We start from the raw sequence: 26638 nt of genomic DNA on the forward strand, positions 1-26638 counted from the left end.
TGAACTGCAAAATGGTCACGAAATGATTAGTATTTTTTCAGTTTGTATGCTTTAACTCCCTTTTGACTAAAGGCATGAGCTAAGCTTTTTAAATAGTTCTTTTTATCTTGAAACTCCTTCAATGAATCCTGCCCCCCTTTCCTGCACTTGAATACAGATACTTTCAGTGTACATCTTTCCATGCAACAGTTGTAAGCTTAAAGAACACTCCCCCCGCCCCCCCCCCCCCTTAAATTACTAGGGTTTTTAGGCAGCAAATTTGAAGTGTGATTTAGTGGTGGAAGCATAAACTTGGCAGTCAAAAGATGTGAATAGTGTTTGTAGGGTGATTCTAGCAAGTAGGAGTTTTTTCTGGCTTTTTCCTTCTGCAAAATGTTGATAGAAATAAGAGTACACGAGGTTTTATTTACTCATCTTGGAGGCCTCCAGACAGAAGTGGAAAGCGTTCTGGACATTAACAGTAATTTGGCTGCTGGAAGTTGCCCAAAGTACTGGCAGTATGCTCTTGCTCTTACTGCAAAATAAAGTAGCAGTCCTCTTTTTTTTTAATAAGCGTAAGTCGGCTTGGATCCTGCTTGGCAGCCTGTTGTGAAACTCATCACTTCTAATAGCGCAGTGCCCCAGGGACAGCCGCAGGGCATTGACCGGCTCAGTACTGACTCAGAGCCTAAATCGTTGACACTGCTCGTCTAGAAAAATGATGCAATTATGACTCTCCTCCGTAGTCTGGACGTCCACAGCTCCAGTTTTCAGAGATGGGGTGAGCCAGTCTGACTGGGGTGAGTCTTCCCTGCTTGCGTATATTTATCGGTCCCTGTTCTTTAAATTCCTGAATATTTCCTGGAGATTATGGACTGTCTGTAACTAAACTGTTAATGGCTTTTGACTGGTGTTAAAATAGAGAATTACAGACCACTCTGACAACTGTTTAGCAAAGGCATTGAGAGGTCTGTTTTCCCGGAGAAGTTGATCTTTTCTGTTGTTGTCTCTTGCCTAGCATCTCTCCGGGCTGTCCCTCGTCTTGGGGCACGTGTGGGAGCACAGTTCCTTCCCGCATTTTCAGGTTAAGGAGCTCCTTCCTGCCCTTGCCTCCTTGTTCAGCCTCTGCTCTGCAGCTGGCCACTCTCAGCTGGGCCGGCTGCGCTGCCCAGAAAGCTGCACTGCCCACAATCACTGACCTCTTTCTGCCTTTTAGGCAAAAAGAAACAAAAACTAGGAGACAAAAGTTGTTATTTTTGAGCTGATTGACTACGTGTAGACCTAGAAACAGCAACATGCACATAAAGAAAGAATGATGTGACAAGATAGGAGTGAGTGGTGGGGAGGGAGAGGGGCAGAGGAGTGGAAACGTGTTGAGCAAATATTACTGTAGAAGCCCCTGTTGCAGAGCTGTAGCCAAGACCTGTGGGTTTAGTTATTTAAAATGAGCAAAAGTTTCCTCTCTAGATTTCTGTTCATTAAACTAATTTAAACTCTGTGTAGGGAGGGAAGGGTGGTGATTTATGAATAAATGTGCATTTGCCGTAGTAGATATTTGTATTTGAATATATCCCTGGTAGTGATACCTCTTGCTTCACTCATAGGCCCTTCCCCCGTTATATTAGGGTTTGTTTGCTTGAGTTGTAATTTAGAAATAAGGAAGTGATGATAACAATGCATGTGTCAGCTTGAACCGTATGTAAAAAAAGTAGTGTTCATGTTACAAGCATGTGAAAGGAATGAAAGGAACTTTGTGGTTTCATCCACTGTTCTGTCTTGCCATTTCTCAGAGATACTGATTTCATTTGCTACTGAAAAAACTGGCGGTAAATGAAAGATTCTCCCCTTCCATAACTGAATTTACAGCACTGATTTGCTGTATTGTTTTTGTAACCGCCGTGTCTGTCAGTGGGAGTTGAAGGACTGATGCTCTGCTTTCCTTAACATCATGCATTCTTATTTAATTATATATTTATTTTTAAAATATAATAATATTATGCAATAACTTAATTATTATTTTATGTGATATTTAAAACTCAGCATTGTGCTTCCTGCCACAGCTGAACAGACATTCTCCTCCAGGGATTATATCCGTTTCTGGAAGTAGGAGATTAAAGTCCAACAAAAGGTTTAAGTGCCAACAAAGATGTTTGCTGTAATGCATTGTTATAGTCCAAAATTATTTGTCTTATAGGCTTGGCACTACTATATTCCTAAAATGTCTTGTGATCATTTATTTTGTTGGCACCTTTTGTGGGTGGATGATGGTATTAGGTCAGTTCCTTTGGGAGAGAAAAAGGGATATCACACACTCAGAGCCAGCCAGCAGGAAATCTGTGGGAGAGCCGAAAGTTAGAAAATGGTTTTTGTGTTCTTTGCTGTAACCAGAGTGGTCATCCTTCTCATACAAGGGCTGAGACCTTCAGAAGGTTTTGAAAATTTGTGTGTTCACAGGATGGAAAGACTGGATTACGGGCGAGAAAAATACCTCTGGAATTTATTATGCTTTAACCAGAGGATGTGGCTGTTGAAATAATGTTCTTGGGTTTTTGGTGATATTTTGATTTCAGGCCTGCTCTTGAACTGTGCTGAATAACTTCAGTGAAAGTTAAAAGTAATCAGAATTTTGAAAAGCAGGGAAATGGCTGTGACGCTAATTAAATGGTTCCACAGGAGCTCCCTGATCTACCAGATAAGATTGGGCCAGTGAACTACTGAGCCTAGGTTCTCTTCCCAGGTCCGCTCCTAAGGTGCTTCATAGCATGGGGTTTGGTTGAGCACTTTCCCTATGTGTAACTGTGTTTCTATGTAGAATGTGAAGTCTTTGAATACTAATTATCTTTTAGGGAACTACCAGCAGGTCAGATCTTAGGGGTATGGCTTCAGTCCATTGCTATTTTGAATTTTGTTGGTGTATAAGTTCATAAAAATGTATTATTTCCTCCCCCAACATTAGAAGATAAACTCAGGGACTTTATGGAATTCCATTGTATAGTGTAATTACATTTTCATTAAAGGATATTGCTTTTTCTCAATTTCGAATGGTTACCTTATAGATTGTAATTTCTGAATTTCTGTCACTTTTAATTTTTATCTCATTATGCCACTTGTTCTGTTGTTGCATTTGCTTATTAATAAAATTACAGTTTTAGGTTTGAAATAGTTTAAATATGAACTACTCTTTCCGAAGTTCTTAATTCAATTCTTGTACCAGGTAGAAAACCCCTAATTACTGAAACTGAAAACCACTCCAGCAGTGTTACATCACCTTTGGACTTGTCAGAGCAAGAATGATTGTACCGGAAACTCTTGGGACACCTTCTCAGCAGTATTTTTAAGATTGGCTCTGTATGTGTGTGTTCTTACTTTAGACTTCCCACACTCAAGAATTAGTTCCTGCATTAATTAACTATTACCCCCAAGAGACCAGAAACCAGTCTTTGTGTAGAAATCCAGTTTTCTAGGTGTATCCGGAGGAGGATCTCATTTCATGTGAGTTTCTAAGACAGTGGTAGCAAAGATCAGATGCATCAAGAGGTAAAATGAAGAAGAGAACTTAAGGCAGTTCAGTGAGTTGTAACACGTACAGTCAGCATACTCCTTCATTTTGTAGTTTAGGAATTTAAAAATCCCTTTTATGGGAGAAATTGATACACTCTTGACTCTTGTGGTTATCAATGTAGTTTTGAAGGCGGTATGGGAGAGGAGGTAGTGACAGTTTTATCTAATATTGTTTGTTTTGTTCTGACTTCCTTTTTTGTTCCTGACTACTTATATTGCTTCTATGGTAAACTGTCTTGGATGTTTCTGAATAAAGTAAACTTTAAGCTAAGCATCAGTTCAATTTATATTTCCTTATACTATCATTTAGGATAACACGGAACTGATTTTTAGAAGATCTGTAAGTGTTAGCCAGGCAGTAAAGTAGAAAAAAGCATCTTCTTAGTATTTGTAATAGTTTCAGTTTGATTTATAAATGATTGTTTATTTTTAAAAAGTTAATATCACATATATTTTTAAAATTTCTGAAATACATTGAGAGTTCTTAAATATGGGCTATAGGTAGCTGATGGGGAAATAACTTTAGCAGTGTTATAAAAGGTGTCTGAATGATCTGCCTGTTAAGATATAGTTGAAGTATAGCATGATATTTTAATAATACAAATCACATTTTTGTTTTAAAATACTTTTGTTCAGTTAAAATTATTGTAATGAAATATGTTTTTTACAGATTTGATAGAAAATACTTCCAAATCTGTACCGGGTACATATTATGCCACTATATTTTGCCCAAAAATACTTCAAATGAATGTCAGTATTTCAGTTCAGAATATTAATTAGTGAAGTCATTCAAAAATGATACAAGAGATTTCCTGTAAAATGTTTCAATTCTCAGTGTAAATGTCATTAATTTGAACTGAATGAACGTATTTCTACAATTCTGGATATTCAGGATGTGCATTAGGACTCCAGCAGAATTGGTGTTACTGTTATGCCTACTAGCAGGGTAAACTCTTGAGACTCATGGCAACTTTATACTTTTAAGTTAATAAATAAACTAAGTAGATGACCAGAAACCTTCAGTGCACTGCAGTGTTTCTTTACAGAGGTTTGTGGAGGTGTCCACTGAACCAGTCAGAAAGTCCGAGTAAGGATAGTTCGAACACTTTTGAAAATAGTAGTCAACGCTGTTATCATTAATAATTTCTACGGGTGTTTAAAAATTGAAGTTACTGGTCAGAATACAAAGTATATCTCATAACTGGATCAAAAGAAAAAAGTGAAGGGGGCTGTTCTTTTGAAAAAGAAAAAGAAGTCAAACAAAACGGGTGTTTTGTTAACTTCTGTATAATTTCCATAACCACAATGAAATCTGGATTTCCATAGTTTGTTTAATATGCTGGTGAATGATCAGCGAACAGATGTCTTGAATAAAACTGGCAAGAATCAAACAATTTTGGAAGTCTTTGCTGTAAACAAGTGTTACATTTTGAAGTATGATAAATCTGGGATTTCATAATACAAAAATAATCCGTCCTTCTATTCTGGAGTTTCTGTTATGTGAACTTTCTTGTTTCCTGAAGCTAATGAAGTTTCCCTAAAATTAACCAAGAACTACTGTCATATCCTTTTCTTCTTTGTGCTCTAATACTCCAAACTCCAAAGCAAAGGAAAAATCTTGAAAAAATAAAGTAACAGACCAAGGTGTTGCTAAAGAGCAAAAGGAAGACTTTTTCACCTTTTAACAGTTTTAGCTTGATAAAGTTTGGATATTAAAAAAAAAAAACAAAACCAACACAATAAAGTAGATCTGTGCTGCAGGTGCAGCATTGATCCACAAGCTCAATACCAGGCAAATAACAATTTGGTAGGTGTGAAAAGCAGCTGCTGTTACAGCAGCAAGGTGCGGTGCTCATAATGTAACTGGTTAAATGTTCTGCAGTCAAAATGAAAACGGTCTGCAAGCTGTTGCTAGGGAAATAGGTGCCTGTGGTTAGTGTTGAATGCAGGGAGGTTTGTCTGTCTTGCAGATCGAAAATGGCTCAAAGTACTTAGCCTGCGTATCACTTTACTTCCGGAAACTTGCTGCTTATCAGCAGCCTGGTCTCTGTGCCTCTGAGGAGCTTCAGTTACAAATGTAGAGAGAATCTTTTTTGTTTTTTCTCCTCCCTCCCTTCACCCCTCCTTTACATTTTGATTTTACATTACTCTCACTTGTTATCTTTGTTTATAATGTCTATGTATGATAGGAAATATGCTGTCCTCAGGACCTGATCCTGAGAACACCTCCAGGGGAGCAGCGGCTTGATCCTTCTGCCACTAAAGTGAATCTTGCATATAACTGTTTATCAGGGTCTCTGGTGAAAGTTGTGTTTTTAGGCACATCTTTAAAAAATAAAATAATTTTTAAAAAAATCAGTGAAACTTTGTGAATTTAGTGTAGTCCTTAATTCCCTAAAAGCTAACTAGGTGCGTTGCAAATATGAATTGCTGCAATTAAGCGCCTTCATAAACATTGAAAATAACAATTCTAGGTCCTTTAGCTCCTCTTCTAAAATCTCTGAAGAGTTGTTTCTGAGATTATTTTTAAAAACTGTCATAGTATACTTTTCTAAAAAGCATTATGAAATTTCTGGGACACCCTAACTATTTGGGCATCCTCATTTTCCCAACTGAATACCAGCAAGCTGCTGCCCAGTATTGCTCTCCAGACAGCACTGATCTGTTTTAAAGAAACATGAGGCATCTCCCTGCTGATTATCAGGGACTCATTTCTTAATACTGGGTAGATAATAAGGTGAAAGTAAAGAAGAATCCTATTCGGGCATTCCAGATTGAACATGTAACAGAGGTTAAACAAAGTCATCTTATTTTTATCTGCTTTTACACACATACAGAGACAGCAGATTTGCATCTGCCTTTTCAGATGAACTCTGTGAGATGTCTTACTGTTTTTTTTCCCCTCTCTCATCTATCTTTAAGGCTGCTGGAAGACTTTGTCAGGATCTTGACCTTTTTCTTAAGCATCATCTCCAGTTTCTACCTAATTTTTATAAATACTGATGCCTATTGGGCTTGGCTAGGTGGAGCTAACCACTGGCCAAAAGGTAATGGGACTTGGTTACAACTGTCCCAGGGCTTAGGTATCAACTGGGCATTTAATCCACTGTGACGGAATGGAGCACCGATTTTGAGTGGTGATTAAAGTAGTTTGTATATCCTAGCAAGAAATTAACAGAAAATTACTATAGGTTTATTTGACTTCTTTTTGCATTAAAATACTTTGCATCCACTCTGATTGTGCCAGATTGTTTGGCGGTTTAGCTTGCCTTTCAGTTTCCAAAGTGGGTCTCTAGTGACAGAGCTTTGGGGTCAACAACAAAGTAGGTGTTGATATGTTCCCTTCCCAGCACAGCTATTTAACTTGTATTAGGTTTCCCACTGACATATTAGTTCCTGCTCTGGGCCTCTTCTCTGGGTCATTGTTTTAATGCTGCTGTATAACCATTTACTCCCCTCCTTGGTTCCTGTCCTGGTGAGTGTGTTCTGGATTTCAGCAAGGAATAGAGAGCAACCATGCCTGCTACCAGTGCCTGGTGCTTTGCTGAGGTATTGAACTTCTTTGGTATATTGTCACATCTAAACAGTTGTTCCCATAATGCATGTGAAGACAATAAAGTACGAAGAGAGCAAGACAAAGCCAAGAGCTGTTATGTATGATATAGATTTCCCTACTAGAGAGCTGGGGCACTAAGGTCAAGGATGATAACCTGACCATGTCTTCTGATCATCTGTCTACCTGGAGATAAAATTTTCTGTTCATAACATTCTAGGAATGTGCCTTTCTGCCCTTCTTGTGCTCCAAGACAAGCAAACCTAGTGGGCACAATCTCTTCATTTCCATACCTGCAGTAAATAAGCCTTTATCCAAAGCTGCTTGGTGCAAGGAGGGAACATTTTTTTTTTTAAGCTGATTTTCCTATCCTGTTTTCATATTCACTAATCTGTGATCCAAAGTCCCAAACAATATTTTATGCTGTTTTGAATTACACATTATTAAACTTTTTCTTCTTGCGGTGTTTTTTTAATTGCTGATATTTGACCTTGTGTGTAATAAAACTTACTGAACAACTTAGGGGTTTCATTATCAAGAATGCTGTAAAAGTTAGTAAAACAGTCTTCTCCAATTTTTAGCAGAGTATACTTTGCTGTCACGCAGGCCTTGCTTGAAAAGCGTTGGGATCAGTTAGCATACAGATCATACCTGTCATCAGTCTTCAGCTGACTTCTCAGGCATTTCCATCTATCATTAAGTATTTCAGCCAAGTTACATTCGTGCTGTAGCTTGCCACAGTATAGTTAAGTATTTGTTCTTCTATTGATTGTCTGGGTAAAACCTTCATAATGTGTGGAGATGGAGATCGAGTATTTTTTTTTCTTCTTTGAACTACGAGGGGAAGAAATAAAAGCATTATTAGTGCTTACAGTGGTCCTTGGAGTAAAGATTCCTTGTCTTGTTGCAGGTTGGTGTGCATGATACGTCAAAAGATTCAGTATCAAGGATCATACCTGAGTGGGCTGCACTCACTCTATTGCAGGAACTTCAAAATGATCAAACAACCATAGTGGAGTGGAGAAATATGCCTTTTGCTGATGAATCCTATGGCCTGTAATGGTAAGCAAACAACAAGCATGTGTTTTTTATCAGTAGTCTCAGTAAGATTTAGGACCATAAAACCCCAGAGTAATCTGTTATGCACAGCTCAGCATTACAGTCCAGGTAAAAAGTGCTTTCTCAATGGCTGCACACAGGCCTGGGGATTGCTTAGATACTGATCAGCGATAACCTTCACTAGGGTAGTGGCTACGTACTTCGCTATTTTGGAAAGTTCTTGTCGACTTCATGTTACTCTGAGGCAGTAACCACATAGGTTTTTAGAAAAGTGACTTTTGCCATATCCTGAAGTTTTGCTGTGACTTACTATATTCTTTCAGGTTTTTGGTATTAATTAGTTATGTTTTAATGCTAATTAACTGGACTTAGTCTCAGCAAATCCAAAGTATAAAGTTGCTTAAGGAGAATTTAATATAAAAGTGTCTGCTTCATTTTGGCTGTTGCTGGGTAAGATACCCCTGTTTCCCTTGGCGAGTTGGAGCTTTACATGGTGCAGGTTTCTGGTAGCCTGTTAGAGTTGGGAACAGTCGGGCTGGGTGTCAAGCAAAGCTTTGAAAATGGTAAGATGAAAGATAAGATGAAACAAGAAGAATGATAGTTCAGATGTTCCATTATCTTAGTAGACAATCAAAACTTAGTGTGGGGAAAAAAAAATAAATCCCGTGAGGCATGTTAGTTGTCTGCGGAAAGCTCTTGTTGCTTCTGCATGGCTCAGCTCTTTCTGTGACCTGAGACAACTTATCCAGGCACTTGTGAATGCTTGGCTTATGTGGTATGTCATCTGGATCAGGGAAAAATATGTATACAACTCCTAACAATTTTGCAGTGTGTGTTGTTATCAAGTGGGACTGAAAATACAAGATGTCAGAGGTTTGCATCCTATTATGAGGATGAGTCTGCAAAGGACCTTTCCTAAACCTAATGTTATATTTTGAAAATTTTTTTATAAAGAACTGTGGGTGTTTTGACTGCTGTTGTGTCCTGAGGTAGGGGATGACTGTAGAAACAATGCTTCTATTAGAAGCATAGGTATGTCTCCTTGGTGGTGTTTTTAATACTTAACCTCCAAGGGAGGGAACTTCCTTATTGCAAGTGTTAGTTTTAGGGTTTTTTGGCTGTGAAGCACGGATGTGGTGGTGTAACAAACGTTGCGTGGTTGACATGTGAAGAAGTTTGAGGAACATTAAAATTCCCCTGTAATAAATAGTATAGAAATAAGATTTTTTAAAAACATGTACTTGATAGGACTTACTCTTGAAGTACTAGTCATGAACTAAAGGGGAGATTGGATTTAATCTGTCTCCTTCCCTTCCCCCTTGTTTCATAAATAGTACGAAGGCTTTGCTTTCTTAAACTTAGAGGGCATTTTGTACCTTAACAAAAATATTTGTACACCCTGCAGTACACTGCTCCAGGTATTGACGCATAATCATGTTCTTTTTGTTGTCCATCTCTTGGCCTTGGGCTGAGGCTTATTTCCAGAGTGAGATTGCCAGTAGGTCTGATTGTTCTGGGAAGAATACTAATTGGAAGAATGATACAGATGATACTGTTGAGTAAGAAGAAACTCAGAAGCAACCATTTTGGCCTTTGGCAGCAGACACACGTGATGTTGTTCTTACATTATGGTTTATTCTTGCATTTTGGTTATGATGTTTGGCAAAATAGTTTTAAAAAAATACTTGGTTCTGTAATAGAACTCAGTACTGATAACAGAGTACAGTAGGAATATAGTGCTGATTTATGCTTTGAGCAGCCTTAAAGGTCCGTTACCTACTATTCAGTGACACGCTTTCAGTGTACATGTCAATGCTAGTTCATCTAAAAAATTAGACACTGGGGGAAAAAAAGTCAAAGAAACTGAAGTTGTTGTTGACATCAGTGCATTAGTGGAATTTCAGCTGCCCGTATGTATTTCTACTCACTTCAGTAATGTGGAAGTATTGTAGATAGGAGAGAGAGGTTTTTATCTTTGAGCCTCCTTCTCTGTTTTACTGGTTTTAGTTGGATTGAACCTAAATAGCAAGTGACTTCTTATCTTGCTCAGGACAAGTTTTATCTTCTTCCCACCCATAGTGTGACCCTTATCCCTTCCCATATTGTGATTGCACCTGTTCTGTGCAACTACACTATTTACCCTAGAGGTGGGAAAGATGCATGTCTATGTTGAACTGTAACACTCCTGAATAAATGAGAGTAATGTGTGATGCCCATTACACTCCTGTTCAGTGATTTTTTTTTTATTTTTTTTTTTAAACATCTGTTGGCATGTCTAGCCATAGAAGGGTCAAGTTATGTCCTTGTGCTCTGGCTCTGTCACATTAGCAGTCTGTGCTTTTTGTTTGCTTTAGAGAGATAGAAAATTTGAGGCATATTTAATATATTGCTATACAAATGAGAGAGATTTCATTCTAGATGTAATTAAGTAATTATATTGAGCTTAGGAAGTTTGTCAGTCTGAGAACTTTTGTTTGGCACATGCTTATAATTCTGTATCCTGAATTATAATATCTGAAAAGAACTCCTGACAATTTAAACCTATCTTTCTTGAAGTGATTTTTTTCTTCTCATTAATTTCAACAGGCTGAGTATTGCCTAGTGTAATAGATTTATTTTTTTCCTTAAAAAAAAAATCTTCTGAAAATATCAGGGCTTTTAATTTCTGTAAAAATCAGGGGTATTCTAGTAGAAATTATTGAGGCTTACACGTACACACTCTTCATTGCTATTGCTATCTCAGTTGAAAACTCAATTTTTTCCCATTGTATTCAAATTAGATATTCTGTGTTTCAGGGATTTTTTTTCCTGCAGTTTATATAGCTTAATATTGTGGGGTTTATTACTAGAAATAACTGTACAAGCATATTGCTTTTGATAAAATTAAATTGAAATTACACACTGAAAAGCTATCCTGACTTCTGAGGCTGCTGTGTTCAAAGAGATGAATTTTAAATAGGTCACTGAAAACTTAGTGGATTATTGACTTTCGTAGTGGTGAGTTCAAATTTAAACCAGCTAAAGTCAGAAAATCTATCTGTAAGATGTGATAGGGAGTCTGGGAATAATGAAATAATCACACACCTTGGACTTTGAAAGATGCAAAGCACAGCTCAATTATCTTCTGGTGTGATACATCTTTTTACACTGTGGACTTTGCTGCTTATGAAAACCAGTATTATAAAAGGACTGCCCCCCCCCCCCCCCAGCTGAGCCAGACCCAGCAGTTAATTGTAAGACTTAATAGATTTGTTGGTTGAACCATCATATGTTTGCACAATAAACTACTTTAGAACGGTAGTAAACTCTCCCATGTAATTCAGTTGCACCAATCTGGTTATGTGGATTCTTCTTTCTTTTTTACTAACTTGGCTTGTGAGCTAGTCTTTAATTACAAATGTTCAGTTTCCTGAGCCATCTTCTGTCACCATTTCTCTGTCCTACCTGGATCAGTAGCATTGAGATTTCTTTCTGTGACTGTAATCTCTTTCCTCAAAACACATCCTGTAATAATAGCAGTATTTAAAAATGAGCAACAAACCTCTATACTCTAGAAGTGGTATCTTGGTATTCTTTTTCTTAGGCTGTGGAACCATGAGAAGTGATGAGTCAATTCAACAACTCACTGCTGCCCTTGCTTTCCTACTTTTGGTTTGTTTGCCTTTCTTTTCAAAAAGCCAGCTCTGGAGCTCATCTATACCTCTGCTAGCTGTTGCACTCCACCACTCTGACAGAGAAGTGACCTGCCAAAAATAGCTTTCTGTTGTTGTATTTGGTGCATAGGGTCCGAAGAGAGCCCGGCGGTTGCAGGAGCTGGGTGCCTGGGCAGGCAGGCCCTGCAGCTGGGACCGGACAGGGGGTTCGAGTGCGTGAGGTGAGACCTCCTCCTTCTGGTGGTCTGAGCTGGCTGTGGGGCTCAGGTGTTTGTGAAACCACAGCCTCTGTTATTTCACATCTTCCATGTCTATTAGTGACTGAAAAACTGTTTTCAAATTACATAACTTGTTAGTCCTCTTTTAAAGACTATTGTGGAACAAATGTCACGAGAAGAAGCTATCTACTGAAATAAAAATGTGAATAAAAAAAGTTCAATTTCTATGCTTTCTTTGCAGTATAATTAGCACTATTGTTGCCATGGCTCTCAATGTTCAAGGTCACACTGTAGGTGATGTAGTGTTGTGTTTTACTGTGATTGTTCTGACATGTGGTGGGATTTCTTCTGCCTCCTGATTTTTTTCCAAATGACAGACTACTTTGTTGTATTGATTTGGCTTTTTTATGTAAATATAGTTTTGAGTGATAATGTGTTGGAGTGTGCTCACTTTTTGTAAGAAAATAGAAGGTAAATATAATTAAGATTTTTCTGTATTGTAAAAGGAGCTCTTCAGAAATTAAACATTTAAGGAAGGTGAAATTTCACATGAAAACCTTCAAAATATATAAAAAAAAGGTTTACCTTTGTAAAGAAACTTACCTGGTCAAGTAATATTTACCACTGCTAGCAGATAGATCATTAAAAACACATCTGTTTTCCATTTAATGTTTTTGTATGAGTGAAAAAGCTAAGGTGACTGCAGGCTAGCATTTGAAAGTGAAGTCTAAAAGGAAGAAGTGTTGTCTTTAATGCGAATGGTATTTCTTGTGGTGCACTTTTGGATTGCTAACATTTGTTTCCTAGACTGAATTAGTTGTGGAGTCCACTAGAGTAGAGATTATTTTTGCCTGAGATTCATAATTCATCTACTAATCTCCTTCAATTACTCTACTGAATGTTTATAGATTCCTGATTCCCTTTTAATATCTGCTAATGGGTAATTACAGTCAGCAATCATTCTTGTCATGGAAATTGCTAAAGTAATTTCAGAAACACTGTTGTCATTTGTGTGAAACAAAAGATGGAATGGAAATCAAGCAAGCTCTGTTTAGTAACTAGCCATATTATGAAAATATGTCACCAATTGCCAACGTGTTTTCGCTAAGGGCAGATCGTGCCTGACAAATTTAGTGGCCTTCTACAACAGTGTTACAGAGTTGCTTGATAAGGGAAGAGCAATGGATGTTATCTACCTGGACTTGTGCAAAGCATTTGACACTGTCCCGCACAGCATCCTTGTCTCGAAGAGACAGGGATTTGGCGGATGGGCCACTCAGTGGATAAGGAATTGGCTGGATGGTCACAATCAAAGAGTTGCAGTCAACGGCTCAATGTCAAAGTGGAGACCAGTGATGAGTGGTGTTCCTCGGGTCGGGTATTGGTACTGGCCCTGTTTAACATCTTTGTTGGTGACATGAACAGTGGGATCGAGTGCACTCTCAGCAAGTTTGCTGACAACACCAAGCTGTGTGGTGTGGTCAACATGCTGGAGGGAAGGGATGCCATCCAGAGGGACATTGACAGGCTGGAGAGGTGGGCTGCTGTGAACCTTATGAAGTTCAACAAGGCCAAGTGCAAGGTCCTGCACATGGATCAGGGCAAGCACAACTACAGGCTGGGTGGAGAATGGATTGAGAGCAGCCCTGAGGAGAAGGATTGGGAGTGTTGGTGGATGAAGAGCTCAACATGAGCCAGCAATGGGCACTTCCAGCCTAGAAAGCCGACCATATCCTGGGCTGTATCAAAAGAGGTGTGACCAGCAGGTTGAGGGAGGTGATTCTCCCCCTTTACTCTGCTCTGATGAGACCCCACCTGGAGTACTGTGTTCAGCTCTGGAGTCCCCAGCACAAGAAGGACATGGACCTGTTGGAGTGAGTCCAGAGGAGGCCACAAATATGATCAGAGGGCTGGAGCACCTCTCCTATGAAGACAGGCTGAGAGAGTTGGGGTTGTTCAGCCTGGAGAAGAGAAGGCTCTAGGGACATCTTATAGCACCTTTCAGTACCTAAAGGGGCCTACAAGAAGGCTGGAGAGGGACTGTTTACAAGGGCATGGAGGGACAGGACAAGGGATAATGGGTTTAAGCTGAAGGTGGGTCAATTTAGATTAGATATTAGGAAGAAATTCTTTACTGTGAGGGTGGTGAGGCACTGGAACAGGTTTCCCAGAGAAGTTGTGGATGCCCCATCCCTGGAAGTGTTTAAGGCCAGGTTGGATGGGGCTTTGGGCAAGCTGGTCTAGTGGAGGGTGTTCCTGCCCATGGCAGGGGGGTTGGAACTAGATGATCTTTAAGGTCCCTTCCAACCCAACGCATTCTGTGATTCTGCGAAAATATGCCTGCAATGGAAACGCTTGGGGGCGGAAGGCCTGGTGATATACTGCATATTGTTTATGACAAGGCTGGAGATAGGAAATGAGGCAAGTCTTTGCTGCTTTGGAGGTACAAGGAATTGTGTTCTCAACCCATCAGCTGATTTGCCTTGTCTGCCCTGAACTTTCTCCTTTACCGCACTAAAGGGTTGGTCTGTGCGATGCACGTTCCCAGATTACCTTTCCTTGTGAAGAGACTTTCTTTTTTGTAGCTACTTATCTTGAGCGAACTGCAAAAGAAAGAAGCTTCTCTGACTTTTGTAATATGACTCGTTAGTGTAGCCCATGATATCAAGTTTCAGTTAGTTTTTTTTTAAAAAACACTTTGACTCTATAGTACAGTCATGTCAATTCTGCAACTGTTGAGTGCAGGCCAATTCTTGAGAAAATGTGTATTGACACAAAGCACCATGGACAGTTTTAACTAGCCTGAGAGAACAACAGAGCTTCAGCCCAAGCCTAGTAGCCTAATGAAGTGTTTGCTTTTATGTTTTTTGTAACAAAATCCTATGGCTTTGTCAGTCGGAGACCGGAGAGTTTAGAGATGCTTGAAAATTTCTGTCTATGGGAAGGAAAGCATAGAGCAGTCAGAAGTACCCAGATTTGTGGAAGATAGAAATGTTGTCCTTTTTGCTTGTAAGTGAAAGGTTTCTGTGCATGTGCACCAGGTCTTACCCAGTACTTACCTAGGTAAGTTTCTGTTGCTGAATTTGAACACAACCTTGTTCCCAGTGGCTTGAAACAGAGTAGATCTGGAAGGCTGTAGCTGTTCTGATTCATGTTCTGGAAGGAACCCTATTGTCCAATATTTTTATGCCTGTCACATGTGCAGTGTTTGTTCTTACATATTCATTGGGCAAATGTCTTTATCTGATCAAATGTTTTTGAGTTAATTGGCATGCAGATGGCTGTGGAGCTCACCCAGATCTAACTACATCGTATTTGTTTCTTTGGTAGACATTCCTGGAGGTTCTGGGTGCAGTTTCCAACCCATATTGCTGCAGTTGTTTCTTATATATTCTAATCTGGTTAACAAATTCTTCCTTCTCCATTCTAATTCTTCAGAATACAGTGAAAGCTTCTAAAGAAATGAGGCTTTTTCTTGATAAACTGATGATCAGATCTCCATGATTTTATGGCAGCAGTCCAGATCCAGTCCCCATTTGGCTCTGTGTTTGCCACTGGTGCTTCTAGGAGTGCTATTTGGTTTTTGTGGCCTGTTGCCATGTCAGGGTTACACCTCTCTTGTGGTGTCAGAATGTCAAATCTCCAAGAAACAATGCCCCAAAAAAGCAAAAGTGATGCTGTGGTGTACAGTGCTCCTTAAAAATGTAACGTGTGATCCTTAAAAATATAAACAGGAGTGTGTTAAATTGATGATTTTACTAGTGGGTGGTGCTATCTGTGAGACAATCTTTTTCTCTCTCTCAAGTCTGTCTTCTACATTTTCAGAAGATTGCTGGAAAAAATTCAGAGAAGGGGGAAGGGCACAAAAAGTGATGACTTTAAGATAAGCCTGTTAAAGTTTGTTAAACAAAAGATTGTCTTGTGTATTAACGGAAAGAGATAATGCCAGTAATGTTAAGGGGGAAAAAAAAAGGCAAAAAGCTGTTTGAATGTTTGTAGTGCTTTTGGAGCTGAAATACAATTCCTAAACTAATGTGTATGTGTTTGTGTATATTTATGGTGTTGAGTGTAAGATGATGATCGGCAGGTCATTATGTTTGTCATAGGTATCATAGAATCGTAGAATGATTTGGGTTGGAAGGGGCCTTAAAGATCATCTAGTTCCAACCCCCCTGCCGTGGGCAGGGACACCCTCCACTAGATCAGGTTGCTCAAAGCCCCATGTAAAAATGTGTTTATTCAACTAATCATAATTGCATGATTCTCAGATAGCTCATTTTGCATGTTGCAAGTAATTTGCAATTTAAATTTAACTTTTACTGAAGGAGCGCAAGTTGCCCTGTGGGAATTTTTAAAAAGGAGGGATGCAAATTGATACTAGTTCAGAGTTGAATTGTTCATCTCAAAGTAACATTTATGGAGTGTATTATAGATTCTTGGTAAACCAATAAAGTACTGTTTAGGCATTTCTTTACCTAACAGAGTTTTGAGAAGAAAATGCTATGACCCAGGAGTCATTCATAATTACTTGTAATGCATATCTACGAAGATTAGCAGAGAAATAAACATGTCGATAAGGTAACAATCTCTTTTTATATTAAAATTGATTAAACCATTGAAGAGACATGTCTCTTCAACTTGTCCTGTAAAACTCTTAAATGATATTCAGAGATAGTTCCAAGCTGACATTTAATATCTTTTTCATCTTCTGAACATTAGATAGCTGAACCACAGCCACACAGTGTAGTTCTGTAGAATAGAGATTGTCTATGGTATTGTTTTTTTCACTGACATAGAAGAAGAAATTACAGAAAGCAGGTTGTGAAGTAATTTTTCTTGGATTTCAGTATTAAGTAGCCCAAGACAGTATTACTTGTGTCTCATGATTGCAAATGGATTACTACTTAGCAATTAATAATTATTTTTAGAAAATGAATTTGGTTCTGCTAACTGGAAAAATAAAGCTGCCTCTCAAAATACCTATTACCATAAAAATTACCCTCAAAATCATGTTTCTGCAAGTATATTAAAAATTTTTTTGGTTTTATTCTGAAAATACTCTTTTAGAGGGAACTGGGACAGCAAACCTGTCATCTCTTCTGTATAGTGAATCATATCAGGCAGTGTGTTCCTGCACACCCCCCCTCATGGTAAAGGAATTCTTCAGGCAGTTCAGTGAGTTGTCTGCCTCTCTGGTGCATCGCAGTTGTAACCTTCCCACTCTCTATAGCAAGTTGCCTTTGTTACTGCAAGACCAATTCAGATTAAAATACTTGCCCCGTGCACACTTTCTGATAGTTTCCTCTTCAGAAAAAACTGACGTACATGCACGTAAAGTAATTCTACAGTTACCTGCATTGGAAAATGCATTAGGGCATGATTTGAATGTTTCAGTTTCTTCTTGGCATCTCCTTTACTTTGTGTCAGTGATTTCTAAGATGCATTCACACACCTTTGCAAGACCATTATTATGCACATGCAGATGGTATGAGTACCAGAAGATTTTTTTCAGGTGAAAAATGTGGGGCCTTTTATTATGAAGAAAAACTCAGTAATAATCAGCAGAGGTGAGATATTAGGTTAACTATACATGGGAAAGATATATTGAAAGATGTATTCCATTTTATTTCATTTTTTAATATGTATGTGAGTTTATTCTGGGTGTTACTGAATAAAAGTGATGCAATATGGTCTCTTCTCTTTTTGTGATAAATCGAGGTTTATTGATATACTCTGGGCAAGAAGTTGTAGTTACTCATTTTGCTGAAAAAGTTCACTATTTTTTTGTCCAGTCTCAGTATTGGTATATCTGGTTTTGCCTGCTTGGTCATTAATAATTGGGTAGTATGTTAGTGTTTGGCTCTATTTACATAGGCTAAAACACTTGGTATGGTTTCTGAAACTTGTTCCTTAACACCACTTCTGGTTGTAGTGTGAATGCAGTCTAAACACGTGTGTGGTTAAGCATTTTGCCTTTTGAGAGATTTGGCTTTTCTACAAGTCTTTTGGTGGGTTCTGTCTCCCCAGAGCAATGGCCTTGGGCACCATGGTGACGGCAGTCAAGTGGCAAAGAAGCTGTTGTCCTGTTATCAAGTTTTAATAAGACTTCTTCTCAAATCCTGTTTTTCACGCTTCCCTCCATCTCATCCCCTTGCTTTTTTTGTTTTCCATCTCTTGGCATTGAGTTAACTATATTCATGAATCTATTTGAAAAACATTGGTCATTAGTAATTAACAATGCAGTTCATCTCTTAATGTTCATTGTTAACAGAACATACCTATTGCCTGGGAAACACTATTAATTGGAGTTGAATGAAATATATGGAACTAGATGTTAAGTATCTTTAAAAAAAAAAGTTTAATGAATTTGGCTTGGACAGCTGTATTCTCATTTTCTATACCTTTTAATTAAAGTGTGAAAGGAATAAAAAAATATTAAGATGCATGTTTGAAAAAATACAAACAATGTGTATTGTGATGAAAGATTATATATACACGCGTGCGCACATCACTTCAAGGGAGTTGTTAGTTTCCATGAGCATGTTGTGTAACTGAATAATACTATGTCATTTGCTCAAAAAGAAACAAAATAAATTTAGTACATTTTTCATATGAAAATGTTTCAGTTGCTAGAGAAAGGTGTAGTGGTGTGCGCAGAGCAGCCATTGGCAAGTGCTGCCTGAACCCTGCCTCTGTGGCTGCTGGGCAGCGTTGCCCAAGCACGGGGCTGTTGGGCTTCCATCCTACCAGCAAGAAACAGCTTTTGCTTGCTGGTTAGAGCATGCAGATAGGAAGTTTAAGGAATGTACTTTTTTTTTGCTTTTCTCCCCTTGGGGAACATTGTGTACATTTAACTGAATACATTAATTTAATAATACCATCTCTCTGCAGAGTTCATCCCAGGAAGTGAGTGGAAAGGAATTAGAGACTTGCAAAATAATAATTAAAAAAACCCCACGCCAAAAACTCCAGTCTGCACAAATGCAAGTTGATCTAGAGATTCATGCATAGAGCTGATGATGAATTGCCTGTGGTTTTGGGGAGGCTAACTCTTTTGCTTTTGGTTGCACTGGAAATCTGAAATTAACGCTCATGAGAAGTAAAAGCAGAGAACGTGGGTTACTCAGTGTGCCTGAAGATCCCAGAGGCAGCAGCGAAAAGACAAAACTTCTCTTTGAAGCAGTAGCTTCAGCTGTGTCTTACTGTGTGCACTGGGAACTGAGAGAAATAGCAGCCAACCTGGGAGAAAATGCCAGCTAAAGGTAAATACTTCTTCAACGAAAATGATGACTGCAGGATATCAGACCCGCTCTATGAGAAGTACCGCTATACAAGCCAGCAGCATCCACTCCTGCTATTGCTGCTCTTCATTGCAATTGTCTTCTGGACGACTCTAATTATAATCTTTTTTGTCAGTCATGTAAGTGGACTTTTTTCTTTGTGTTCGATGTTTTCAAAGATGATGATGAATCACTATAACTGCATACAAAACATTTCTGGCTAAATAATTTTTTTGAGCCACGTGGTATCAAAGTTGTAATGTTGAAACAAGTTAAGTAATTGTGTATGTAATGCTGTTGTATGTTTTTGAAGGGACAGGGAAGAGAGGAGACAGTGTGCTCGTGCACAGTTACTATAAGGATTGTTCTTTCCTTCCTATATGTTATGAACAAACCATAATCTATGCTAAAAGGTAGCTGTGATAGTAAATAAGTAATAAAGGGGCTAAGGAAGGAACAAGAATGTAAGTTAAAATGTCCTGCATTAATCATATATTTTTTTTACAGTCATCTAAGAAACGTAAAATAATATATTGATTCATCCCGAGGTGACTTTTTTAAAGGATTTGTAAATTTTCATTCCTTTTTTTTTTTTGGTAATAAAACCACAACAGGAATCTCACAGTACAACCAGTGATCTGCTGAATCAATATTTAGCAAAGAACAGGCGTCCTGTAGGCATAGGAAAGATGCAACTTAATATTTTGTTGTGTAGTGTAGTATGATTTTCTGCAAAGAAACTAGATGTTCTTCAGGCTAGGCCAGTTGACAGCTGGTAAAAAGAGGAGTTGATATAAAGGTAATGTTGTAAAAAGCTAATAAGGAAGCTGTTATAATCCTTCACTGCCTTCTAACACTGCTTTCCAAATACTGTGCTTCACAATAAAATGTCTTTAAGTTTCTCTTTAGCAACAAATATAACCTTACCAAATGCACTTGTATCCGTTTCAGCTTTTATTTCTTTAAAAAAGGAAGTAGCAACATGATTTATATGTTCCAAGTCATCTCCTGTAAAACTTAGGAAAAGAGCTGTTACACTCCTTTTTAGCAAAGCTTGGACTACTTAAATGGATTTCTTTGGGTACACCTATATTGCACAATACAGTATACAGAACTTAGCTTAAAAGACAAAACCAAACCCACTAATTTGGGAAATAATAATGGTGGAACTGGGGTAGACTGGGTATCTCTAATAGCATTTATTATATTATCTCTGTATGTGTGAATATCAGAAAGTGTTAATGCTGCCACAGCTAGACTATGTAGGAACTCAGGTGAGCATATTTTAAAGCTATCTAAGCTGTTTCCAGGACAGTGTAGATGCATTTTTCATTTTTTCTAAAGGGGACATGAGACCAAATCTAACACTTTGTTTTGCTTTTGCAGGAAGCACATTATCATCTTGCCTTCATTATTGCAGTATGTGCTGCTCTTGTCATATTTGCAGTCCTGTACTTACTTTTATGTATTGAATCCCTATTTCGGAGATGGCTAACGCTGTTTGGAGTTATGATTTGGATTTGCTTCCTAATCGTAGGATATGTATCTCTCTTTGAAAAAGAAAATGATTATCAACTATGGGAACAGGTATGTATGTCTTGTTCATTCAGGTACTTACATAGAACTGGTAGTCAGTATATATGAATGCGTGTACTTTATTTTTTCTGAATGTTATAACTGCATAATAATTTTTTCTTGAGATTTAGGTTCACTTTCCTAAATTGACTGTTTATTATAGGCAATTTTAGTTTATATTCTTTATTTTAGTCAAAACATGGTTCAGCTGAGAAAACTGGATAACTGTATAAGTCTATGCAGGAATTGCATCTTTAAGTTGTAATTGAATTGTATTTTTATTTAAGACTTTTACAAAATCTTAATTACTATGAATTCATGTTTGAGAGACTTCTTTATTAATAATACTTGCGTTGTTAATTTATATGGGTATAAGTGGTGTTCGAGAACTGTATAAAGGACTCTCGAGCTGGGTGTGCCCTAGGGAGCATGTTTTCAAATCAGTGGGAGAGGTGAAGTGAACAATAAGAATTAATGACACATCCTGGCATAGCTGGGTGTGGCTAAAGTTCATTGCTTAGTATCTCTGATCAGAAGACGGGCGATTTTATGATGCCAAAAATACCATAATCTGTAGGAAACTCCTCCTAAGTTCTCATAATGTAAACAGAAGAGTTCTTAATGAAATAAAAACTACTTTTTATCTTGTTATACTGACTCTTCCCCTTCCCCTCTTTATTTCAAATAAAGAAAGATATAAATTATCAGTTAAACAACCGAAATCTGATTTGTATTATTGCCTGGATCCAGCACCGTGTATTTACAGTTGCTATTCAGTATTTTTTAACTTAAGGAAGAAGCTATTACCTTGGGAAAAAACATAATTTACTGTTCTTAAGTGTAAGTACAAACATGTAATGAAGCAAGATTTGGTTTTGCTGCTTTCAGTGCTGCAAGCCAATGTCTTGAGTTGTTGTCATGTGTTAGTAATTCATTAATGTTGATTTAAAGCATAAAATATAAGGAGACCCTAGATTAGAAAGTAGAAGTGAATAGGTTCATTTCAGACTTTTATCTCAAGTTGTGAATTTATCACTAATTAAAGATACTGTTTAAATGCAGGTATGACCTTTGCTTGTCCATGCTTATAAAGCTATTACATAGTGTTCAGAACACTGTGTGATGGAGTTGTACATATGGCAGAAAAATATTTTTTTTTTAGTCCAGCTAAAATAGTAAGGATGAACATGAATAGGTTACTTTTGTTGAATAAAACCTTTTATTTGCTTGTTTGTTTATTGTTGTCCCAACCAGGCTATCTATTCTGGCAAAACATTTAAGATAGTCTGGGCCTTGAGACTTCCTTGAAGGAAGCTCACGTCTGGAACGGCCTGAGTTGAGTTCCAGTGATGAGATGGAGCTGCGCCAGGAACACTGCAATGTTTTTCTCTGATCAGAGTTGTTAGTTTCCATATATATGAGCTAAACACTATAATAAATCTATAAATATGGATTTAAGTTTTATAGACCTTCCTTTTGATCCCTAGAAGTTTAGTGGACCATTGTGCATTTTGTAAAATCTGTGCAGCTAAATATGTAGTTAGTGGCAATCATGACTATTCATTCTCTTGTGTCAGCACCAGGAAGAATTGGTGGGATTTTTTGGTTTTATCAAATATGGAGTAAACACACATGTGATCATGTGATGTTAAAATTAGAATAATAACTTGGAGAAGGTGAGAAATCTGATTCTATTCAATATTGCTATCCTTGCAACGCACTGTTCCTGATACATGATATACAAAGTACATGTTCAGCTGTAATGATTAAAATAAGGACAAAAAACCTTCGAGGTGATATGTTGTGTTAAACTGTCTTATCTATGAATCTATAGCTGCTAATTCCCTCAAAGCTTTTAGGACTACCACTGTCCTTATGTTTTAAATTGTGCTTTTGAAACATCAATATTTAATTGTTCACCCTGAAAACGATCAAGAATCCTGCTACTTTCCTCCTTGTTCTGTAGTGATTTTTGGCAGGCACCTAATAATGTGTGTATGTGACTTTCTTTTTTTTTCCTCTCTCTTTCCAAAGGTGCCATTCTTTCTATTCATAATCTTCACAGTTTATACCATGCTGCCTTTTGGGATGAGAGGTGCTGTCATAATTAGCGTTCTTTCTGCTCTCTCCCATATTATTGTTCTAAGCATTGTGGTAAGCCTGACTTCTCAGCAAAATAAGGTATCCGTTCTGTTACAGGTAAGGAAATACTACTTGGTTAAGTAATTAAATATTCTAGTTGTATTACGATTTGATAGTGGCGTAACTATCCTGTTTAAGTTCCAAACATCCAGATAGATGTTCCAAATTCATGGATTTGGAGCTTGGGCCCAATGTGTTCTGCATGCTTTTCATAAAGTTGCAATTCTTTTTGTCTATAATGTGTTTTGGTTTTCTGACCTAAGTGGAAGAAGCAGAATTATTATTCTAATTTTTTAATTAAATTACTCAAAATATGACAAACTTTGTCACAATCATTCTTCCAATCTATGCTGGGTCTAACTTCATCTGGCGCTGCCTTACAGGGTGGATCAAAAGGGCCATCACTGCCCTGAGGAGTCAGCAGGGCCTGGGAGTGCTACTGAGTGCTTTCAGGGTTCCCAGCACTTACTAATAGGGTGTGTTCAAAGGAGCACCCCAGCTCTTTTGATGCACGTGTGTGTCAGACTTCACACAGCACGCTGATGCATGAGTCTGTAGACTGGTTTCTCCCTAAATCAAACACTGGTGCCTGCAAATAAATGTTAAATGATACAGCAGAATCTTCTGCTTCATTATACTACTGTATGTTCGCACAGGAACGCCCATGACTTGGAAAGTTAGCTTCTGTTTCCCGGGTACATCCTGGCTAATTGAAACACTATGATTTGGTGTGTGACAGGGTGAGGGAAAAAATTGAACGTGGCCCGGGATTGATTGTTTTTAAGGGACTAGTATGTGTATTGGTGAAGTATCAATGACTGTTCTGCAGTAGGTAAATATTTTTCTTCTTGTGCAGCTGCTTGCCAATGCTGTCATTTTTCTTTGTGGTAACCTGATGGGTGCATTTCACAAACGCCAAATGCAGGTTGCTTCGTGGGATTTGTATAGATACACATTAAAGTGCATTCAGGTCCGAATGAAATTGAAGATCGAAAAGAGGCAACAAGTGAGTGAACTAATTCATGTTACGAATTGCTTGTTTTCATTTCTAAAGTCTGTATAATTTTATAAGGTTGGTGACTAATACATGTTGAAAGGCTTGGTTCAATCTTTCTGATACCCACCTAGGGTAAAAAATAAAAGCCGTGCCATTTGTAACAAAAGAAGGAAGTTAAAGGGAGGAAGCTGTTCTCTGTGGCTTGTCTATATGAAAGTCACAGTATTTGTAACAGGAATGTAATTGCCAGTTATTTTAGTTACTTTTTTCCTAGTATAAAATATTACTGGGACTGGCCCGAGGTAACTTAAAAGAACATGCCCTAAATGCCCTGAAAAATACTTATAATGTAATTTCAACAGTTAGTTTCTTGCTTCCCTTCATTGCATTTTTTTGTTTTGAATTCTGAAGTATTATTTGTTCTTGTGTTTTCTTGTGTCTCAAACTATTTTTCTTTTGCTAGAAGGAGAAAATTGGAGCCTGAGGGAGAAAAAAAAAAATAATAGATTACAGTATTTGAGTATGACATCATTTACTTCCGTTAACTTCAGTGGTATTTAAAGAATAAGCAAGGAACATGAATTTATTACTGAGGAAGGATTGTAAAGAAGTATCAAAGCTGAAACTAGGGCACCTTTCCTCTTTTATCCTGGTATAAGTAGGATTAAGACCAGCAGCTCCACAAGGCTGATGTGTACTGAGTTCTCTGCCCACCAGTTACTAGATAAAAAGAAGGGGCTGAAAAGTGACTGACTTGATCAAATCGAAAAGAAGCAAATGCCACACTGCTAGTGCGATCTGTTCTCTGATACTAATCTTGTGAGATGAGATGACAAATCTGCCTGAAAGTCCTGGCAGAATTTCCCCATACAGCAGTTGGGGAAGCATAGGCAGTGTGCTCCCATTCTTTGGGCGATGTAGGTAACTTGCATGGTGGTTTGTTGGGTTTTTTTTCTTTCTTTTTTTTTTCTTCAATGGTTGCTTCTTTGAAGTGTAGATATGCTTAAATCTATGGACGTTTCCTTTTCATCTGTGGTGTAATTTGTCACACAGTTTTGAGTCTCTCTCTCTTGCCACCCACTTTTATCTGTGAAAATGAGAAATGCAGTTCAGGGTACATCGTCACTTCCTTGAAAACTGTGTAATATGTCAGCCTCAAATGGCCCTGTTACATTCACTGGGGCTCTGCGGTCAGTTTAAATTGTTCCCCAAGGTTGGCTCTCCTACTATGAAAATGCTAGAGGAGAGGAAGGAGGTATTTCTGTTTCTGGGGGCAGTCTCGAACTAAACTGCTGTCTAGACCTGCTGTAGTCCGGTACTTGATGCTCAAGGATTCCCTCTTCCCACTTGGATCCCAAGGCATTTCTTTTTGATGGCAGGCACTGGTTACGTAAGCCTGGCAGCTTACTGCCATCTGTATACTGCTGCATCAGGAAAAAGGGACAAAGATTTGGTCAAAAGGGACAGCATTTTACTCAGTTACACAATATGTTGACCTTGTTGGCTATGTCATCTGAAAAGGCTCCAGATACAAGCTGCTCGACACAACATTTCCTCTTCTGTGGTGACTTTGTCTCCGGGGTGGTAGAACCCTTCCTGGGTTAAAAGTGCTCTTTTTTTGTCTTCCTCTTCTGCCCTGTAATTTAGCAGGGTCTTCTTTGAAGAACGTGCTTTTAAGTCAAAGCCAGTGTAAAACAGTGCAGTGAATAGTCAAACAATGTAAGTGGTTTTTGAAGAGTCTGTATTCTCACTCAGTTCAAAAGGCTTTATTTCAGTGGCGTTAGCCTGGTTCATTTCAGCTAAAGCAGCATGTTGTCAACACTTTTGTATCTGTTGCTGCTTTTCCAGCATTTGAGAATTCACAAGGGTTCTTAATACTGCATAGATTGATTGTTATAGAATGTAAGCTTTTACCAGGAGATCTATCAGATGATGCTAACATAACACTGAGATTGGTGGACAAAGTAAGTTTTCATTTATCCAGAAACTGCAGTACTGAATACTGAATTTTTGTGTGTTTCTTGGTTACAGAGAAATGTCACATCTGGGTCACATGGAACAAAAGGAAAAATACGCAACACCCTGTCTTAACTGTAAAATTAGTGATTTTGAGAACAGAAACGTAAAAGTCTTTTTCTGGAAAGCCTGACATGCATTACTCAAAAGCTATTCGAATAAAGACTTTTTTTTTTTTTAAATTCCTTCTTGCAGTCACTAAAATCCTGCAGTTTCAAATTTACTGTGTTAAGAATTTTGCATCATTAATTCTTTCCCCCCCCCCCCCCCCCCCCCCACTCTCCTTTTAGGAAAATTTGCTTTTATCCATACTGCCAGCTCATATCTCTATGGAAATGAAGCTAGCAATCATAGAGCGACTAAAGGAAACTAATGATAACAGGCAAATGCATGACAACAACTTCCACAGTCTGTATGTAAAAAGGCACCAGAATGTTAGGTAAGTGGAAATTGTAGAAGTAATTGTATTAATATAAGCTGCTGATTCTTAACAGTGTATATGGTCCAGTGAAATTAAAATTTGGAGGTAGACTTTCAGGCTGAAGTGAGCTTCTTTTCTGTCGTGGGAAGGTAACGTGTTGTGAACTGATATGCTGCCTTCTAAA

At 38.1% G+C, this 26638-nt stretch overlaps 1 protein-coding gene across 5 annotated transcripts in view; it reads left to right on the forward strand.

Annotated features, from left to right (window-relative positions):
* Positions 1-26638, forward strand: part of ADCY7 (adenylate cyclase 7) — a 66920-nt gene that overhangs the window by 13549 nt on the left and 26733 nt on the right. For 4 of the 5 annotated variants that reach the window (XM_075765957.1, XM_075765958.1, XM_075765959.1 and 1 more), the window contains 6 exons: positions 8004-8155; positions 18915-19443; positions 20690-20890; positions 22913-23077; positions 23877-24026; positions 26324-26472. In XM_075765957.1, coding sequence (XP_075622072.1) covers positions 19273-19443; positions 20690-20890; positions 22913-23077; positions 23877-24026; positions 26324-26472 — 836 coding nt within the window. In that variant the 5' untranslated portion in view covers positions 8004-8155; positions 18915-19272. Of the gene's footprint in view, positions 1-727; positions 780-8003; positions 8156-18914; positions 19444-20689; positions 20891-22912; positions 23078-23876; positions 24027-26323; positions 26473-26638 lie in introns of those variants that run through there. The other variant, XM_075765960.1, reaches the window with a different exon arrangement.

Source organism: Balearica regulorum, chromosome 13, assembly GCF_011004875.1.
Source record: "Balearica regulorum gibbericeps isolate bBalReg1 chromosome 13, bBalReg1.pri, whole genome shotgun sequence".
In the NCBI taxonomy this organism is placed as follows: Eukaryota; Metazoa; Chordata; class Aves; order Gruiformes; family Gruidae; genus Balearica; species Balearica regulorum.